Raw genomic sequence first — 20944 nt, 5'->3', positions numbered from 1 at the left:
TAAGACACGAAACGAGCGGTTTGTGTGAGAAAACCAACAGTTTTTATATCGTTTTTACCTTGTGTACCTCATAATATGAGATTTTTATACACAGGATAAAAGAACAATGACAAGTCTAAATATCTTTAAATAGTTTAAATACATTTTTCTTTTTGTTATTTATAAGGGATGAAAGGAGAGGTACATTTAACAAGGAAAACAGGAGATTTAAACCACTTTTGCTCGTGGGTAAACATTTTTGGATATAGAATAAAGAAATTAACACCATATTCAAGAGATTACGATTTGGGGTTTTCTTAACAAAAAATTACAGCGTTAAGGATAAAACTGTGGGTCACATTATAGGGTTTAAAATATATCAACTTAAATCAACCCATACAGTGCATTTGATTTACAGACAATTTAACTTCCATCATTTTTTCATACTTTCACTTCTTGAAATGCTTTCACGTCAGCAATAATCTGCGGAGTTAGGTCAAAAGCATTCTTGAATTACCGAACAAGTTTAGATTGACAAAAAAGGTGGTTAAGTGGTTAAGAAAGTGTGATGTCATTGTTTATTATCACACTAAAATATACGGCTGCTTGCAAAACAAATTTATATTTTATTTATAAAAATAAATGAACATGAAACATTTGAGTTAACACTTGTTTTATTAGCTTACTTGTAGAAACTGCTGTGATACAAGCAGACATAATTAATAAAAATACCCAGATACTGCTGTATTTAATATCAGACATAGATAGATTGCACAATTGACCAAGCAGAATTTAATATTTCAGAGACTACAGACTTTGACCATTACTTAAAATCCCTGTGAAATGTCTAGATAAGCATTTTTACTCAATTTATTTGACATTTACAATATTCTGATTGAAACAGGAAGTATCAAAGAACTTTTCTCTTTTTTTAAATAGCCAGCAGAATTTTGTTTACATCACAGCTTGATAAGTTAACTAGCAGACATCTGCGCTGACTCGCTCATATGTCTTTGGACTGGAAAACAATCTCATGCTCTCTCGAGTAGAGACTTATCCCACTGTTTTCCCTAATATATAGTTGGGAAGTATGCATTTTCGTACACTGTGGTGCTTCACATGACCCTGATGTAAAACCAAATTTAATTCGACCCAATGGTATATTTACTGTGTGAATTGTTCACTGTCCTTTCTATAGCGCACTATGTCTCATCCACCATAAAGAAAATAATAAATGTTTCAACAAGTGACAGATGAGAGATTATATGATTGAGTATGTGTAAATGTATTGTGGTGGAGGGGGCATGGTCGAGCGAAGTCAACAATGGGGAGAACGCAACTCCAGGACAAGCTGTGAGGAGAGAGTCAAATGATAAATAGTAACAGCCGTTTCAACGTTCAGTGAGCGGAGAGAGAGTGTGATTGAGTGGAAAACTGGGATGATTTTGAACTTTAAGTAGAGAATACTGCTGAATAGAAATCCTGGAATTTGTGTTGAGTTTGATCAAATCAAACAGTTTGGATCAAACAAAATATCCATCTAAACTCTGAATAGCATCTCGTTGTGTGTGATATCTCCATTCAGGTGGAATCTGACCACGACCCTGGAATGTTGCATTATAATATTTTTCCAGATGTTTCTGGAATCTGCACACAAACCATTTCCAGTAAGGCAGTGCAGAGTGATCAGGGGTGATGCTCCACTTCGCATAAACTCCTCCTGCGCTTCTGTATTCTTTATATGGAAACGACACATCAGATACACAAAAACTTTCATCACTTGTTACTAAAGTTGTGCAAAAATCAGCACTGAGATTCTCTGTTTTATGGTAATGCCATCCACTAACTCCATCCACTCGATGGAAATTAACGCTGTGATCTCCATCATGGTTTTCTATGGTGTTGGTGCAGACGGCTCCACAGAACGGACACTGAACCCAACAGCACTGACACAAGTGACCAATCAGAAGCTCATCTGGTCTGTCTTTATAGTCCAGCTTTACTGGAAAAGTCTTTGTGAATCCACTGCTGATGTCCGATATTATAGCGGGAAGTTCTTTCTTTATCACATCTTCTAGGAGTTTCACATCAACATCATCATGTTTGACTCCACTGAGGTCTTTTTCAGAGAAGATCAGCTCATCTGAGAGCCGCTGTGTGAAACTCTTCAACCACAAACCAACATCTCCTTTATTCTCTTGAACATGTTCAGTAGATTCATGTGCAGCTTTTATGATCTTCTGCTGCAGGAGTTCAACGTTCTTCTCCATCTTGGGTAAAACACTGACACTGAACTTATCGGTGATGTACCGACTGACTTCATCTCTGATGAACCTCTTGAAGTGATCTCTGGGATTATGAATGTAGTTCATGTATTTGTCAAAATCCTCCTCTTCTGCCAGTGTCTTCAGGATGTGTTTCTCCAGATTTGATCTGTTTCCATTCAGTGATGAACAGTTTGATGTCATTTCATCAGCCAGATCTCTGGCAGTCTTCTTGTAGACACTCTTCTCAATGGGCTCTTTCAGTTTCTGACAGATGATCTCTCCAAAAATAGCAGCCGATGTTGCTCCATGACAGTATTTCTGGAAAATACTATAGTACTCTTCTCTCTTCTTCTCAACATATATTACATGATCATTGGCTTCCCTGAACAGTCTGTGTTGGTCAGTGATCATCATGTTTGCTCTCTTGAAGATGGAAAGAACCAAATCCCTGAAGAATTCATGCTTGAACACATATCTCACTGATCCTTCCTCATGTTCTTTTACTCTTGCCTTGATGTAATCTGTGAGTTGTTGAATGCAGCTCTTGTTGTAGCCCATCTTTGAAATGTTAAATGATTGAATCATCTTGTATGTATTGTGACCAATGTCTGTGACTAATGCTCTTATTTGAACTTCATCCTCTTTAGATAGAGAACCGTAAACAAACTTCTCAGCTGATCTGAAGGCATATTTGAACAATCCACTTGATTTTTTTACCTTTACATAATCTGAAAAACTGGGCACAGAGAAAACATCTTTGCTCTCCATCCTGTGGTCCTCAGAAACACTTTTATTGGTGTCACTGAGGATCTCTCTCACATCTCTCATTATATCAATGTCTTTGATTGCAGGAGTATCTGACTTGATCTTATTCACACACTGTTTCCAAAACAAATCAAACTCTTTATTCAGTGTTTCTTCATCATTTGCTTTATCTTTCAATCTTAAGGCAAGTTCTTTGCTCTTTTCATAGAGAGTGTTTTCTTGATGTGTCCTCTGAGCATCAATCTTTTTCTTCAGGTCTCGCTGCTGAAGAACCTCATTTAATTTCCTCTTTGTTTCTTTCACAATGTTTTCCTCAAGCTCCTTGATTTTGATTTCAAATGATGTTTTCCACTGAATCAGTATATCTTTATCTTTGTCTTTCTCAAAGAATCCGAACATTGATTTTTTCACTTCTTCTTTTGTCTTCTTCAGTTCTCTTTGAAGTTTAGTTTCCTCAACTTCATGAATTGCTTCATTTTTTATTTGGTTGTGTAGTTTGTTCTCAGTTTCCATCATGGCTCTGCGAAGACTCCAGGTCCATTTGCTGTATTGGGTCTCCAGTTTCCTGTAGGCTGAAATCTCCAGAGAATTTCTGAAGCTGAAGACAAATCGTTCCTTCAGTAAAGCCTCCCAGAGATCTTTAATACGGTCTTTTAAGTCTTTCAGCATCATCACATGTGAATATGAGGCATGGAAAGTAATGGTTGTCTTCAGCTCTTGAATGTTCTCGCAGTAGTTTGGGTTTGGTGGTGCCATCGGTGGGCTTCCTTCCCAGAGTTGAGCAAAATACTTCACATCTTTCTGTACATCAAATCTAATGACATCACTGAAACATTCTGCGTCACAGTCTTCCTCTTTAGCAGCGAGTTTTGTCATCTCATCCAGTTTCTCCTGCAGTCGTCTCCTTCCCTCTATGTTTTTCTCTCCAGCTGTGACGTCTGAGACGTTCTGATGCACAAACACACACCTGGGATTCAGTCTGACCTTCTTCATCCTCAGGAAGTCCTGAACAACAATCTGTAGAATGTCCTGCATCTCAGACAGGTTTTCTCCAAAGATGTTGATCAAGGTCAGATTTCCAAGACCAACAACAAATGTGGCCAGTTCATTGTCATGATGTCTTGTTGATCTTCCAGCCAGTTCTAGAGCACGAAGACCCTCAGTATCAACAACCAGAATATAGTCAAAGTTCATCTGTGTTTTCATCTCGTCTGAGACTTTGACCAGCTGCATGAAAGCTCCTCTGGTGCACCTGCCAGCACTGACGGCAAACTGGAGTCCAAACATGGCGTTCAGCATGGTGGATTTCCCAGAGCTCTGAAGCCCTAAAACTGACAGCACAAAGACTCTCTGGTCTCCCAGTTTCTGGATGAGTTCATCTATAACAGCAGAGATCCAGACCAGAGGAACATGAGCAGCATCTCCATCCATCAGCTCCAGTGGAAATCCAGAGATCATCATCTCTGCTGCAAGACTCGGGAGAGAAGAGAAGTGAATCTGCAGGTCTTTCTTGTTCTTCTTCACAGATGAACATGATTCATAGATCTGACCGATCTCCCTCATGATGTGCTCCAAACCAAAGGATGCAACTTGAAGATCCTCAGATATTCTCTCAAGTTCTGCTTGTTCAGCTTTGAGTTGCTCAGGTTTATCATTGTTCTCTTTCAGTTTTAAGACATTTGACCACTTTTCATCATATCTGTGATGTAGAAAAGAAAGGTCAGCTGAGATATATTCATCCAGGAGGATTCTCAGCCATTTGATGAAATACATATTCTCATGTTCAGCATGTGAGTTCATTTGTTTAATTAAGAACTTCATAAACACACTGATGTCAGATTCATACTGCTGTTCACGGATTTTCTTCATTTCTGATTTTATTCTACTTATTTCCATTTCTATCTTTTCTCCTTGAGGTCGATGTAGTTCTTTGTTCTTCTGACTCCACTGATGCCACAGTTTCCCCTGATGAGGCAGAAATGAGTCTTTGATTTCTGTCAGATTTTTCTTCTCCAGTAAACTCGTCATCTGCTGTGCTGCTTCTCTTCCTCTCCTGCAGTCTTCATCATCTTCCTCATCTACTCTGATGTCTGAGTGTTTGGACACATCTTCAAGTCTGAAAGTTGAAGATGATTCTGAGAGACACTCATTTATGGCTCTTCTGAGTTCTTCAGATACTTCTGACTGATTTCTGTCCTTCAGGCCAATTTTGAATTTCCCTTTCTTCGTCTCAGTCACAGCAGATTCATCCTCAGTAAAAAGACAAATAAGTGGCTTTTTGATTCTGAACAGATTCTGGATATTTTCTGCATGTATGTCATTCCTGTCCAGTTGCGGTAGAAGAACAACATTGACTGAGGCCATTTCAGTGAGGATCTGCAGCTGTTTCTCATGATCTCCTGCATCACCGTGTAGATTACAGAACGCAACACAGTCCGTGAATTTATCCGTGTTTTTCCCAGAGGGGCAGAACCAGGCGATCTCCACCACTCCATCCATCAGGACTCTGGTTCTGCTGCTGCCTGGACAGTTCCTGTGGAAGAACGTGTCGTGTTTCTCATTGATCAGACTGTTCATCAGATGAGACTTGGATGAAGACACAGAGCCAAACCTGAAGAAACAGACCATTGGAGTTTCTACCTTGTAGACCGGCTGGATTTGACTGATGATTTCATTGTTGGTGGTTCTCGTCTTCCAGCTCTTGTTGATTAGTCTGAATGTCCAGAGAGGAAACTCAATCTGTTGTGTGTCTGGATCAGGAACAAGCAGAGGCAGAGCGTACTGACACTGGGACAGTTTAGTGACCATCAACTGATTCAGGAAACCATCAGCACAATGAAACACTGCCATCTGAACATCCATCGGGTGAATGCGATCAGATTGATTTGTTCCTTTGTTAGACACTGACACTGCTTGGAATATATCACCAATGTCTTCAGATGTGTCAGTGTCTCTTTGTTGTGTTCGATCCTGTTCATTGTTCTCTTTAACACTGATGTATCTTGCTCTGTAGTCCATCATCAGTAGTTTTTGAATGAACGTCTGACTCAGCTCCTCTTCAGCACAAGACTCATGGGACTGTAATGAATGTTCAGTTATCTGAAGAACATCTGCAGCTCTCAGGTTATTGTTCCTGTGAAGATGAAGTCTGCGAAATAGATGTGCTGTGTCTCCCTGTTTAAAACACAATGATACAGTAAACTAAAACTAAAAAATGATATATTATCATTAATAAAAACAATAATATATTTGTTTTATTCAGGATTTTCTAGCTGTTTAATATATATATATATATAAACATTTATTCAGATAACTATTAATAGAAAGGCAGAATGTGAACTAGAGCTTTTGAGGGTTAAAGTGTTCAAATGTAATAATGGATGAATAGTAAATATTATAATAGTGTTATAATAGATGAACTAGTTTTCTCCAGGTTTCTCTGAACACTCACCTGTAGTGAATCATCAGTTTCAGTGCAGATCTTCATCTCTTTCTCTCTCTCATATTCCTCTCTCCACTCCACTCGTCTTCTCTTCAGTTCATCTTCATGCTGTTCTTCATGGAGTTTCAGTTTCTCTTCAAAAGACTTTTGTTGATCTTCTCTCATGTTTCTTTCTTCTTTCAGACTCTTCTCTAAATCCTCTTGCTGTTCTCGTCTCTCTCTTTCTATTCTTTCTTTCTCTCTGACTATTCCCTCCATTTCACTCTTGAGTCTCTGAATCTCTTCATCAGAAATCTGTTTTTCTCTCTCCCTCATCTTTTTATCTTCCTCTTCTCTTCTCTTTCTCTCTTCGTCATAATTCTGTCGTTCTTCCTCCATTGTGATCTTAATTCTCTCTTTCTCTTCTTCATGTTTCTTCATCAGTTCTTCTCTTTCGCTGGTCATTTTCTCCATCAGGATCTTCATCTTGTTTTCTTCTGCTTCATGTTTAGATTGAAGATCTACTTTCTCTCTTTCCAATCTCTCTCTCTCTTCTTTCAGTCTCTCATTAAATTCATCCCAAACTCTCAGTTCTTTCTCTCTTCTTTTCTCATCCTCTTCTTCTCTTCTCATCTTTTCCTCTAGTTTCTGTTTCTCCCATTCCTCTCGCTCTCTCTTCATCTCCTCTCTGATCTCTCTCTCTTTTTCTTTTATTTGTGTTTTATATTGTTCTTCTCTTTCTGTATATTCATCTAGTCTTTTCTTCATCTGATTCTCTATTCTGTCTATTTCTGTGTTGTATTTGATCTGAAGTTTCTCTTTTTCTTCCTTCATTTCCTCTATTTCATGTTTAAATGTCTCTCGTTCTCGTCTCATCTCGTCTCGTATCTCTCTCTGAAGTTTCTCTTCTTCTCTTATTTCTCTTTTGAGTTCCTCTTCTCTTCTCTTTCTCTCTTTCTCATGATTCTTTTGTTCTTCCTCCATTGTGATCTTCATTCTCTCTTTCTCTTCCTCTTGTCTCTTCATCAGTTCTTCTCTTTCTCTGTTCAGTTGCTCCACTCTGTCCATCAGGATCTTCATCTGTTGTTCTTGTTGTTCTCTCTCCATCTGTCTGAACATCTTACACGAGTAGAAACTCCCTCCGTTTGCGTTCACCATGTTGTCTATCTTCTCCAGTAGATCAGACACCTGTGTTCGGTCTTCAGTCTGATTATTATTGAACACATGATATCTGTTTCCACACACTTCAATCAGGTTTCTGATCACAGATCCAGGTTTTCCCAAACACTGATCAATGGTTTTGTCCTTCAGATCATCTCCTCTGGTGAAGAGCACGATGGTGAACATTAAAGATTTCTCACCAAACGTCTCTTGGATGATCTTCACTGATTCTTGTTCTTCTTTAGTGAATCGTCCCAGTGGAATCAGTAAGAGAAACACATGCGGTCCAGGCAGGATCATGGAGATGCAGTGTCTGATTTCTCTCTGGATCTCTTCATTAGTGAGTTCAGTATCAAACAGTCCTGGAGTGTCGATCACAGTGACACGTCGACCGTTGATGTCAGATGTTTCTCTCTGACTCTCACTGGTCACTGATTCAAAAGATTCCTCGGCTTTAAAAGCATTTCTTCCTAAGATGGTGTTTCCTGTGGCGCTTTTCCCAACTCCAGTTTTTCCCAGCAGCACAATCCTCAGTTCATCTTCACTCTCTGTAAAACATGCAAAGGAGGAAATACATCAGTTTTAAAGTCTTTTTTTTTTTTACTTTGATTATGTAAGATGTAGTGATGTTTTTTATATCTATATAAACCTGTATTTTTATAAGGACTGCTTGTTTAGCCTGTATACACTTTCATATTGTCTGGTATTAAGAGGTTTGTTTGTTATATTGTACTGTATTAAGTATATGCTATCGATTTGAGAAATGTTATTGTTAGTGATAATTGGTTCTTGACAAATGACTTCAAGTATATTGAAGAAAATGGACATTATTGAAATATACTCAGAAAGACAGTTTGGTAACACTTAATATAGTGTATTAGACTGATTTCCTGGTGGCCATTACCTTGTGAGAATAAATGTGTCTCTAATGAATGACTTTTCTTTTCCATCTCTTCATATTTCATCAGTTTTTTCATCTGTGCCTCCAGAAATGTCTCTATAGAGAAAAACTCTCCTCTGTTTTCTTCAAGCATCTTCTCAATGTTCTCCATCAATGTGGACACTTGTGTGGTGGGACCAAAGAAATGATGTCGTCCTCCAAACCTCTCAATGGCAGACTGTGTTTCCTCATTGAGTTCTGCTGTCTGATGCTCTGAATTCTGCATTATGAGGATCATGATGTGTTTGTTGATTCTGGAGCCGAAGATCCTCTGGATCTCCTCCATTTCTGCTTTGTCTTCATCAGTCAGTGGAGCATCAGGAATAATGAGGAGGAAAACATGAACTCCAGGATCACAGAGAGACACACAGCGGAGAGTCTGACGCATCACTTCCTCCTCTGAGAGTCGAGTGTTGAACAGAGCTGGAAGCTCCACCACACTGATCACACGACCATGAAGATCCACGTCTGATCTTCTGTCTGTGTGCTGCAGTATCTGCTCTGATATGGAGGACTTTAATGTGCCGTCGCTCCCACACACAACCAGATTCAGCTTCACACCCTCTGAAACTGATAGAAGAAGAAAAATTAAAACACCTTTATCACAACAAATATCATAATATTGTCACACTCACGTCTTTCTGTAGCATGTTGTGAAGCATCAGCACAATCCAGATGCCGTCCATCATTCATTTTCTCAATGTCCTCAAACGTCTGCAGAAGATCATCAGGAGAGCTGTTTCCCTGAAGACTGAAGTGTCTGTTGTAGCATTTCTGAATGATTTTCTGTAGGATGTCGTCGGTTTCAGTCGGCTCTTGTGTCGTGAGCACCATGGTGTGTTGATAAACCCGCTCAGAGAAAGAGTCCAGCACCTTCTCCACACACTCTTGATCTTCTGCTGAACACTGCTCATGTTTGAGGAGCAGAACGATCACATGAGGTCCTGGATCTGACAGAGACACACACTCTTTCACAGTCTGTGTAATCTGATGATCTGAAATGTGTGTCTGGAGCAGCTGAGGACTGTTGATGAGGATCACGTGTCTGTCCTTCAATCTTCCTCCGACTCTCTCTACAACATCTGGAGGAGCTTCACTGTCAAACGCTGCTTGCCCTAATATGAAGTTTCCCACTCGACTGTTTTCTGACACACTCTTCCCCAGCAGAACAATCCTCACTGCAAAGAGTAAAATCAGACATTTATTCTTCCAATCCTCATATCACAAAATAACACCAAGCACATGCGATATTAACAGTTTATGATGGCAAGATCAATATCACAGATCAAATTAACCAGAATCTAACAGTAGGAGGTGTTTTTAAAGTTTAGCAAAGAAGTTGCTAGCCCATAACTGTTGGAACAACAATAATCTGTGGTAATCTTTGAAGCTAATGGCGGGCGTACACGGTGCGAGTTTGGAGACTCGGGAGGTCGTGAGATATTTCACACGTTACGAGTCAGTTAACCTGATAATGTTGTCAAAGCCGCTGGCACACGGCACAACTGTCCTACACGAATTTATCCCAAGCCGGCGGCAATCATGTGAGCTTTTGCCCTAAACACAGATACCAGAGCAGCGGAGCTTTCAATGTTGCAGGTGACTATAGATATAGGTTCAGATATTAAAATTACAGAAATGTGTGTGCAAATGATGTGTTAAAAAGCAGAGAATAGTAGCCATTCCTTTCAACATAAATAATTTGCGAGAGAGAGAGAGAGAAAAGTGTGTGTGTGTGTGTGTGTGTGTGTACACTTTACGGTTGCAGTGTATGTGATCACTTTACGGTTGCTGGCTGCAGCAACTGAGATATAGCCTTATCGTTCTAGCCTGTGACGTGATTATGTATGATTTGGCAATAAGGGACATATGCTAGTGAAAATTGGGCCAATTCCACAAATTTTTTAAACATGTTTAAAAATTATCGGGTGGTCTGGAGGTGCTTGTAACGTGCTCGTCTCGGCTCATTCATACACATTGCGAGCCGCAACCATGGGAGAACCAGTGTTATGGAAATTTTAATCATTAGTGAAGATTACTAGGTAGTCTGAGCCATGTTTCCCCATTGAACCTATTCCATGAGTAAAATATAAATGTCTACGTGGTTGTGGGTGACGTTTCAGGAACATATGGGACAGGACCTCTGACCTTAGGGACGGCCAGTTTTGGCCATTTTATTTTATTACCAGTTTGTGTCCTTAAGCAGAGACTAAACAGCTGTAAGGGCCTTATCCATACTGGTCAAGTTTTGGATTTGAAAATAAGGGACATTTTCCGGCGCCCACCGCGAACAGTCCCACTCCCACCAACCCAGTATCCCTTACATTTTAAGACAGGTATTATAGCTTAAATGAAAACACACACACACACACACAAATATATATATATATATATATATATATATATATATATATATATATATATATATGAGGGTAGCCTTTATATAAAGAGCATTTATTTAAAGGCTTATTTGCTTATTTTCTTTTCATTTAACATTGCTTGTCTTTACATTTACATTTTATTTTCATTCCACACATTCTTTTCATTTCATATTGCTTTTCTTTTAAAGTTTTTCTTTTCATTTCACATAACTTTTCTTTACTCTCTTAGTGAGTTATTGTACAAATATGTTGCAGACTTTGCATTCTTCAAGACTGTTTTGGAAGGAGTGTATTTGTGGGCTGGGCCACGGTGGTTAATTTTACATGAGAGTAGAGCAGTTCTGTTGTCTCTATCTATATGTGTTCAATCTCTCGTACCATGCTAAACACCATTTCTCGTGCCAACACATCATTCCTTCCCCCGTGTGAGATGCAAAAGTCGCAGTTACAAAACGCGTGTCCTCTTTGTTTCCCCCGCGTTGTCACCATAGAGTTGTCACTCATCATCTGACCTCGCGACAACTGTCGATCACCTCACCTACAGTACTTGTAGTTATCGCGAGTCAAGTGACAGAGCTCAGATTGGGAATGTTTTATTTAATCCGCTCGGGGGTATTATTATATTTTAATAAAGCAGGTTAAAATACGGGAGATTTACGGGAAAATACTAATACGGGAGGACAGCGGGAAAGAATGGTAAAATACGGGACTTTCCCGACCAAAACGGGATACTTGACTGGTATGGCCTTATCTGGGTGGGTGAAAAGTACAATGGGGGAAGAGGAACCTTGAAAAGACTATAGACCATTTCACAAGATGTAAACAACACTGGTCCAGAAGCACTTCCTGTTTCAGTTTTTTAACACTACATAAAAGCTGGGATAAAATACAACCAACAGAACATTTAAAACTGAATCATAAAGTTAAACAAACATCTTTAAGATGTTTTCTTTACATGTGAAATAAAGAAAACAGTTACAAACTGAAACAGGAAGTGCTTCTGGACCAGTGTTGTTTACATCTTGTGAAATGGTCTATAAGAGCTGTCTCATGTCCCCCTGAAGGCGTCTCACTCACTCCACAGTGTAACTGCTGTGCTGGCGACTGGGCCTATTCTTGCAAGAATAAAAACTTCTCTTTCTTTATTAATTTGACTCTGAGTGTCTCTTACGCAGTGATGATGTTTGACAGTATTTTTGCCACAACACCAGACTGATCTCATGAAATGGCGTATGAAACGCCAATTCGTATTTCCATTTTTGGCGTGCTATCAACACGCATAATCGCTTTTCAGTGTGTTTATGAACGCCGTTGACTTAACGTTATTACTGTATATATAAATATATGACTTACCTCAACCCCGTCCCTAAATCTACCCGTCACTGGAGTTAATAAGCATTTATGACTGTACCCGTACCATCCTAGGGAAAAAAAAGATCGCTCCCCAGATGTAGATCTACATTTTGCTTAGTTTCGCTCGGACATTTAACGGCATGTACAGACACGCGGAATCACTCGGACATTTAACGGCGTAGACATACACGCGGATAGCTGAAAATGCGTATAGATAACATAGATAATAGATATGTTTACGCAAAAGTCATGATGCCATGTTGGAATAACGAAGGTTTACATTATACATGCAAAGTAGGTGTAAAAATTAGCTCCATATAAAGGGCGAAATATAACATATTTCAACACAGTCAATTATATGACTGAAATCCATATTAGCAATCTGAAGTTAATACAAACACTTGTTTAACCCTCAGGTGCTCTTCGGTCATTTCTGACCGAAAAATGTTCTGTTTTGAATTTTTAAAAATCACAGCTTCACCGGAATGTTACGAAACTTGGTGACTTTTATGGCATTGGGTATGTGAACACACACAAAAATTGAGGTCATGATCCGAGCAGGCTAAGTGGTCGTAAAAAAAATAGTCACACTTGTGCTCTTCGGTCAAAAATGACCGACCATAGGAAATGAATGGGAAATTGACAAAAACACAAAAACTTTGAGAATTTTTGTGTGTACAATCTACAAATCGGCCACAATGCAGAAAAAAAGTGCTCAGCATTGAAGGGGTGACACTGTAAAACATCAAGAGTGCAAAACAGACATACCCACCCCTACGCACACACATACACACACACTTTTATACACAAAAACACCAATAAATTGTGATTAAAGAAATCTGTTTTGAATATTTAAAAATCATAGCTTCTTCAGAAAATTATGACATTTGGTGACTTTTATGGCATTGGGTATGTGAACACAAAAAAATTGAGGTCATGATTCGAGCAATTTAAGTGGTCGTAAAAAAATGAGTCACACTTTTGCTCTTCTGTCAAAAATGACAACCCATAGGAAATGAATGGGAAATTGATACAAAAAAATAATATTCTCTGAATTTTTGTATGTACAATCTACAAATCGGCCACAATTAAAAAAAAAAGGTACACCACAAGAAAAGGGGCGACACTCTACAACATCTAGAGTGCAAAACAGACACACACACACACACATACAAACACACTTTTATACACATACACACCAATAAAGTTTGATTACAAAAAGTATGTTTGAATTTTTAAAAATCACAGCTTCATCGCAATGTCACGAAACTTTGTGAGTTTTATGGCATTATGTATGTGAACACACAGAAAAATTAAGGTCATGATCTGAGCATGCTAAGTGGTCTTAAAAAAAATAGTCACACTTGTGGTCTTTGGTCAAAAATGACCCCATAGGAAATGAATGGGAAATTGTGAAAAAAAAAAAAAAAAAAGAATTGTGAATATTTGTTTTTTGTCATTTTTTTTAATAAGAAATAGTTTTGAGATTGTTTCAAATATATATACAAATCCACCAACAACAACAACAAAAATGTGTTCATAAACAGCTGGGGAATTCACATGCCTCTCAATAGAGAGCTGTACATGTCATCTAGTGGTTACACCATGATTCTACGCTTTTTCTCTATACTATAACCAGATGGTGCTAATTTTCTTCAAAAAATATTTTTTTTTTTCTGAAGGCCTAGACTCTATATTAAACTAAAATACTGCATTCATATTTTTTTGAAGAAAATAATATATATATATAGAAAATAATATATATTTTTCTATGGCAAAAATAAACCATAAATATTGCATAAATATTAATAAATTCATTTAAATTGTCTCAAAATACTAAATTAAAAAGAATAAATATTATAGAACAAAAATAAATTGCATTGGTTTTACTGGGATGGAGAAAGTTTCATTTTTAGGTGTCCGGTCACTTTTGACCGGGAAGATAACAAGTATGACTCCGAAACGAAGAGCACCTGAGGGTTAAAGTGAGTTAAAGTGTAATCTTGTAATGTAGCTTGACGCTAATTATACCTCTGATTCGCCACACAGTAAATTCCCCAGTGTTAAATGTAACATCGCTCTGTGTTTATATGGGAATCACCAACAGGGAGTTAAAAACAAAAATAACACAGATGCAGTTTTAGAGTTAATGAGATAATTAAGTAATTAATTCAGTGATGACTGAGCATTATTGAAGACACCTGGTGATAAACAGAATCACTGAAGAAAAAGATAAACAAAACTACAACTAACTTCCAGACACAGACTTAGATGATGATCATCCTTGTTTATGGCTTCTTCATATGTGTTTTAGTAAACACTGGTCTGACTTTGACTTTTGGTCAAACTGCCCAACTACACGAAACACTGATCACTATAATGGTGGCATTACAAAATCTATTATTTCCAATAAAATATCAGCATCTACACCTCTATTAATTATCAATAACTAGTTAGTAATAAGTGAAGCTGGTAATTCTGTTTGTGGAGGAGTTTAATCCTCCTCTGCTGAGATCTCAGAGATTTAATGTTGTCTTTTATCTTCAGTTGATTTCATCTCCGGAAGTCAGTTGTAGAGTTTCTCTTTTCTTCAGTGATTCTGCTTTTTATCACTAGGCGTCTTCAATGCTCAATCATCACTCAATTAATGACTTAATTAACTTAAACTCTAACACTGCTTCAGTGTTACTTTTAACACACATAACATCCATAATATAATTTGTTAAAATAATTCACATAAGGTCCCAAGAATGTTTTTTTTTTTCTAAATACATGTGTATTATGTGTCTTTTCAGAATGATTTATTAGCAGCAACCATTTTATTTTGAGTATGTCATTGATGCCCCACTTGCCTAAATGTTGGGTGTGGTCTGATAGGGGTGAATTACTTGTGTTTTGATAGGGATAAATTGCCTGTAATTTCGAAACACTCTTCATGCATTTATGTAGATAAAGACTTACTGAAAGGAGGTTGGTCTATGCTGTGTCTCCTGCGAGGATTGTGAGCAACAATCACTGTATTGAAACATGAGTCTTGCATTATAATACTCATTCACAGTAATTGTGTGAAAATATTCTTGTTTAATTATTTGAAACTTTCTCTGATTCTCACCAGCGGTCGACATGTTGATATTCTGTTTTCTCCTCTGTATCTTTCTTTATTCTTCAGTCGATCGTCTTCTCTTGCTCACGTCTGTCTGATCATCATCCTGTAAGAGATTCATCACAGACCTGAGATTGAGATGACGACGGGGGCTATACTATCAGGTTTTAGTTCAATATGTCAGGTTTTGGTTCAAAATATGTTTTGGTAAAAAAAAAAAAAAAAAAAAAAACATTAACTCATATGTCATAGTAAAAAAAAAAACATGCATTAGTAGTAACACAGTGCACAGGCTAGCTAGACCTTTCAGGCTATACCAAAATTATTAATACAACTATCATTAAATAGGAAAACTAAATATTTGTGTAGATGATTTGCTTCAATTATAGCCCGACATCAGACATTAAGGCCCGGCCGAAGTTTTTTTTTGCACACAGTGACGCTACCAATAAATCACTTATTACTGCTTTTACACCAGACGCGAATAGTGCGTCAAATTCGCCCCGTGAACACGTTGAATCCATTCGCCAGAAATTGAAGCGCGTAAGAAAACAAAACTTTAGACTGGCTGCACATTCAGTGTCCTCGCGGCTACTGCAACTTGGGGGGCTGCAGGACGACTCAACTTCCACGGACAGTTTTCAATGTTTTATATCAAGATTTTGCTTTAGTATATTTTTCGGGACAATTAAGTCCGGTTTCGGGATTCGGGACAACAGCTTAGATTTCGGGACGTCTGGTGGTCACCTATGGCTGAATTCCCCGTTGCCTTCTTGATCAGAGGAAGAGATCTGTGCGTGTGGGCGGAGTCAGTGACGTTACAAAGCTGTCTTTCAGAAGTTAAAAGTTCAAGCTACACTTCGGTCAAAGTTAGAGGAATAAATATACATTGTGATTTCCCTTCATCCTTGAAAAACTTAACTTAAAAAAACTAAATTTTCAACTGCAACTCCTAAAAAAAAACTTGAAACTGTTATAACTCAGCAACAGCAGCTGTGGGTTTTAAATATTTTTAAAGTGAATTTCTTTACAATACATATTATTGTACCTGAATCCTGCTCGACTCTCCCACCATTATTTATTTATTTTTTATTATTATTATGAACTGGTGAAAACTTTATTAGGACATTTTAAGAACAAATAGTAGAGAGGGGCCATGAGGGGAGTAAAGCAGAGTTTATTTTAGCTGTGGCTGGACATGTGGTCGGACTGGGGAATGTGTGGAGGCTTCCTTACCTCTGCCACAAGTACGGAGGAGGTATGACGCAGCAATAGTGTATTTTATCAAATTATTTTTAATGTATTTAACAGCACACTGTCTTAGCATTCTGTTTGTGGTATTCAATAATGTTGTATTGTACTGGTGTGTTGTCAGGTGCGTTCCTGATACCCTACCTGGTGTTTGTGGCTACTTGTGGGCTTCCTCTGTTCCTGCTACACACAGCAATGGGACAGCATACACTGCATTAGGGTGAGAGTCATAGTAGCAAAACTGCTTCCTAAAGAGTTCTTACTACTTTAACATATGATTTTACTTTATGTCAGGCATTGGCTACGCAGGACAGCTCATTCAAGTGTACAGCTGCATGTACATCATTTATACCTCATCTTCTCTTTCAGATCCCAACTTCCATGGGCCAGCTGTGACATGTGGAACCAGGCTGAGAGATAAATCAAACAGAACTCACATTACATCTGAATAAGTGAACTCGAGCTGTGTCGACTGATATATTAAACCAAAAATAAAACATACAAATTAAAGCTGCAAGCATCGATGAAAGGGCCACCCATAACACCGCCACCCGGTGTCTTCAGGAAGACAGAGCATGATGGGCAGTCTGCATTTGGTTAGGTAAACATAGGAGAATATAAAAGCATTTTGTATTTACCACACTTCCTGCTTTAGGAAGGCCTTTAGATTAGACAAAATATGGTGTCAATCTGATTAAAACTAGGAAGAGTTGGTTATACTACATCTGGAAATTTCAAAAGCTGCGCTATTACCAAAACTGAATATAGTCATGTAACCTACCGGTAGATGTGTTCAGGGCCAGACTTTTATCAAACATGTGAAATTTGGGGCAAATCGGACATCATATATCTGATTTGCAACAAATTTCTGTTTTGTGGCGTTGATTACATACAATAGCACTTAGCTAAGTATTGCATGATTTAACATTTCTAATGAGTTTGGTACTTCATTGCATATGTAAATGTTAATGGGAGTAAATTAGTGTAAAATGTAACTCCCTGTTGCCAGAAGATGGCACTATGACAGTAACTGAATATTGGCATGTAGATGCATTCAGGACTGGACTCTTATCAACATGTGAAGTTGAACAAAGTCCTTTATATTAGACAAAATATGGTGTGAATCTGATTAAGTCTCTAGGCAGAGTTGGTTAAAGAACATAGTAAATTTCAAAAACTGCACAGGCTTTTTTAGTTAGGTCATTGCATGCATAGATATCTATTTAAAGGCTAGATATCTCATCCACGCTGCTGGCCAATGGAGATTGACATCTGCACCTGGCGGCCATCTTGCCACAGGCAGCTAGCTCACTGGTAACATTGTGTTAATGGTACATGTACTATTTAAATAACCGTAACTTGCTCAATTTTCTACCGATTTTCAACCGGTTTGGTTTGTTATAAACATCACTACGTCAGAGATATAGTTAAGAGACAGCATGCTTTAAATAATAAGTGTATAAATAACCATCCAGATAATTATAGCCACGTTTCATCTTGCATCAGCTTGCCTGTGACAAGATGGCCGCCAGTGATGACCATAGAAACTCCGCCTTAAGACATCTAGCCTTTATTTAGACATCTATGATTGCATGCACCAAATTTCATACCTGTACGTGAAGTGTAGAGCCAGGGCAATAGTGTAGGTGGCGCTATCAAGCCATTTAGTCTCACCTAATTCTGAAAACCAATATCACATTAAATATGAAAAAGTACATTCACCACTCCTGAAGCATGTGGAAGTTTTCAAGAGTTTGATCATATTTAGGCCCTCGAAAGAGATTCATTTGGGAGGAAAACTAAAAATCTTAAAGGCATCTTTACATGAGTAACTGCAAAAGTCACTAAAACAGGACAATATTTTATTTAAACTTGGGGAGTTTAGTCACCCTATTTCTTTAACATGACAGAGACTTCCTGGACACTGAAGAGATCATCATTCAACACATGACAGGAGGCATTCATATCTTTCTACAACGTTTATTCTCAAATAAAGCAGGCTTCAAGTTATTCTCATGGTCTGATGTCACTCCAACACGGACACTGTGGGGCATTTCTGCAGAAAGTAGGAGAAAAGTCCATTAATTACACAAATATATACATATTTATGTTTAATCTCTTTTTATATTAAGCCTCAGGTTACCATAACTCAACATGTTTTTTCAGACAGGGATAACTTGTTTCATCACAGGCTTGAATCTCTAAACACTGATCTTGGATCTGATCCTTTATAATGCCAGAAACCATCAGAACTATTCTGACCCGAGCAGAGCATTAAACTACACGTCTTAAAATCTCTTAAAACTAAAAAGGCACCGTGATTGATACGTACCGCTGAGAATCAGGAGCTCATGGCGTTTCTGCTCAAGAGAAGCGTTTCTGCTGCGTCTGTGAAGAGAAAACAGGAGTGAGACGAGTTTCACACGAAATCACCGCTGCAGATTCACACTGGCTCTGGTTTCCTCAGAATATTTGGCCATCAGTTTTGGGGAGTTCAGAGGGCATCTCCAGCCGGGTCGGGACTCGGGCACATGGGGGGACAGGGGTGGGTGGGCCCCAAAATACCACAAGCCACGACCCAGCTTTCAATACAGCGTTTTCATCTCGGGAAGATCAAGCCAAACACGTGTGTGTGAACAGAGAGATTGAGGAGAGATGTTTACCTGCTCAGCACGGAGTCAAATCCAGACGCTCACCTGAAGAGAGAGAGATCATGTGATCAGATTCAACGGTTCAACAGTAATGACTTCATATCTGCGCATTGTGTCTCAGAATCATTCTGGTTTGCCATCGTCAGTTATCGCATCAGACGGCACTTCCTGTCTCATCACAGAACACGGTCAACTTTAACCAAATTACAGATTGTATAGGTTTATCAATTTTTTTTAAACGCGATATTAAACATATATATTGAATACAACACCCACCAATTCAGGAACTGCGTGCCGTAATCACAGTAAAACAGCCACCAGACAATCATTGTGTAGTCGCATTAGACCCGGCCTGCAGAAAGACAAACCGTGCAGTTTAACACTGACCGCCATTACTACACGTGCACGAGTAAACCTCGTGCTATTAATAAAACTCCGCTTTTAAGACTTACATTAATCAAGGTGGTCTGGAAGCCCTGTGCTTGCATCTTCTTCGCGTGTGGTTCATTATGAACACGTTTTAAAGTCGATCAACTCTTCTTTGTGTCGGAGAGAAGCTTGCTATTCTCGAGGTGCACGGAGAAAGAGAACGAGGAAGGGGGAGCGAGCGAATTTATACAGCGGACACGTCACGGCCCACGTGACACGGGGCGTTACCCAGGGGTGTTCGAGTCCGGATTTTTTGGAGTCGACTCCTGTTCACGATTCATTCCCAGTATTCCCAGAGTCTACTCCATTTACTTTGAATCAAAATAGGGTCAGGAATAATAATAAAAAAAAACTTCCCCACTCCAGTACCGGGACATTCTGATCAACAAATCCACCTTTTTTCTATAACAAACTCTCTTTTTGTGTATACTCGCAAATCAAAATAAAACTGATTAAAAAAAACGTAGACAGCCACTTCATTGAGATGTTGAACTTTACACTTGTGCAAACAAACACTGTAGTCGGCCTAGGCTAAGTATTCAATAGAAAAGTGTCTGAATTCTGTGTATTTGACAGATATTGCATTTATTTCACTTCAGCTGTGATAGTATGCAAACACAGCTGAAGCGGGAAAGTGTCTGACTTCATTTCTCCGGGTTTTCAGCCTCTCTCTCCTGAAAAATTCTCTCTGATCGGTTACAATTTACATCTGATCCGGCCGATGTCGAACCAAGAACCATGCATAGACTGGAAAAAAAAATAACACGAACACACCTCACGTCTTAAATAAATAGATAGATAGATAAATAAATAAATAAATAAAATAAAAATACAGAATCCATACTTTCGATTCCTGTCCTGGAGTCGATTCCGACAGATTCCGACCAATTCCGACAGGCTATTTGAGAGTCGACTCCCCATCACTAGCATAACAGGCTTCGCCTTGAGTTTTGGAAGGTTAAAAGGTGCAGACTAGGGGTCTAGAATAACAAAAAGTGTGTAAAAATCGAACAATCCCGTACAGCGTCATTAATTTTTCCCATTTAATTGCCCTAAGAAGGCATTATTAAAGCATTTAAAATGTGAAAACCACAATGCCCGCTGGGAAAGAAAAGCATTTTACAAAATAAAGGTCAATCAACGCAATTAATGGACATTTTAACAATCATAAATATTACTGCAATTTAATTGTGATTGTATCATTTAAATTTAAAATTCTAAAAATGTGTTTTATAATGTTTTA

At 38.4% G+C, this 20944-nt stretch overlaps 1 protein-coding gene and 2 non-coding genes across 4 annotated transcripts; all 3 read right to left on the bottom strand.

The window, feature by feature from the left end:
• Positions 1–641: 641 nt before the first annotated feature.
• On the bottom strand, positions 642–20062 carry LOC120476243 (interferon-induced very large GTPase 1). 2 transcript variants are annotated; one of them, XM_089129280.1, is made up of 15 exons: positions 19725–20062; positions 19549–19624; positions 19285–19317; positions 18954–19009; positions 18511–18677; positions 18232–18301; positions 17124–17208; positions 16974–17031; positions 16766–16804; positions 15380–15476; positions 15229–15282; positions 9169–9711; positions 8498–9103; positions 6463–8141; positions 642–6185 (listed from the first exon to the last, which is right to left on the bottom strand). In XM_089129280.1, the coding sequence occupies exons 10-15, from the start codon at positions 15390–15392 to the stop codon at positions 1503–1505; spliced, it is 7578 nt and encodes a 2525-aa protein (XP_088985406.1). In that variant the 5' UTR covers positions 15393–15476; positions 16766–16804; positions 16974–17031; positions 17124–17208; positions 18232–18301; positions 18511–18677; positions 18954–19009; positions 19285–19317; positions 19549–19624; positions 19725–20062; the 3' UTR covers positions 642–1502. The 2 variants fall into 2 exon arrangements, with proteins under 2 accessions (XP_088985406.1, XP_088985407.1); XM_089129281.1 differs by lacking the exons at positions 16766–16804; positions 16974–17031; positions 17124–17208; ... (4 more) ...; positions 19549–19624; positions 19725–20062 and adding an exon at positions 16118–16166.
• On the bottom strand, positions 18749–18818 carry LOC148981951 (small nucleolar RNA R38). Its single transcript, XR_016164053.1, has one exon. It is a non-coding gene; the product is annotated as a small nucleolar RNA R38 (small nucleolar RNA).
• LOC148981950 (small nucleolar RNA SNORD49) lies at positions 19388–19456 on the bottom strand. The gene has a single exon (XR_016164055.1). It is a non-coding gene; the product is annotated as a small nucleolar RNA SNORD49 (small nucleolar RNA).
• Positions 20063–20944: the final 882 nt, after the last annotated feature.

This window comes from Pimephales promelas, chromosome 3 (genome assembly GCF_988280905.1).
Source record: "Pimephales promelas chromosome 3, fPimPro1.hap1.1, whole genome shotgun sequence".
Lineage (NCBI taxonomy): Eukaryota > Metazoa > Chordata > Actinopteri > Cypriniformes > Leuciscidae > Pimephales > Pimephales promelas.
The sequence above is the reverse complement of the archived record's forward strand: the minus strand, read 5'-3'. Positions and strand labels throughout refer to the sequence as shown.

Excerpts from the sequence above, each read along its gene's own strand:
- LOC120476243 (XM_089129280.1), bottom strand. Across the intron at positions 9,104-9,168 it reads ACAACATGCTACAGAAAGAC|TTTCAGAGGGTGTGAAGCTG; the intron begins GTGAGTGTGACA and ends TTCTTCTATCAG. Across the intron at positions 6,186-6,462 it reads AAACTGATGATTCACTACAG|GGAGACACAGCACATCTATT; the intron begins GTGAGTGTTCAG and ends TGTTTTAAACAG.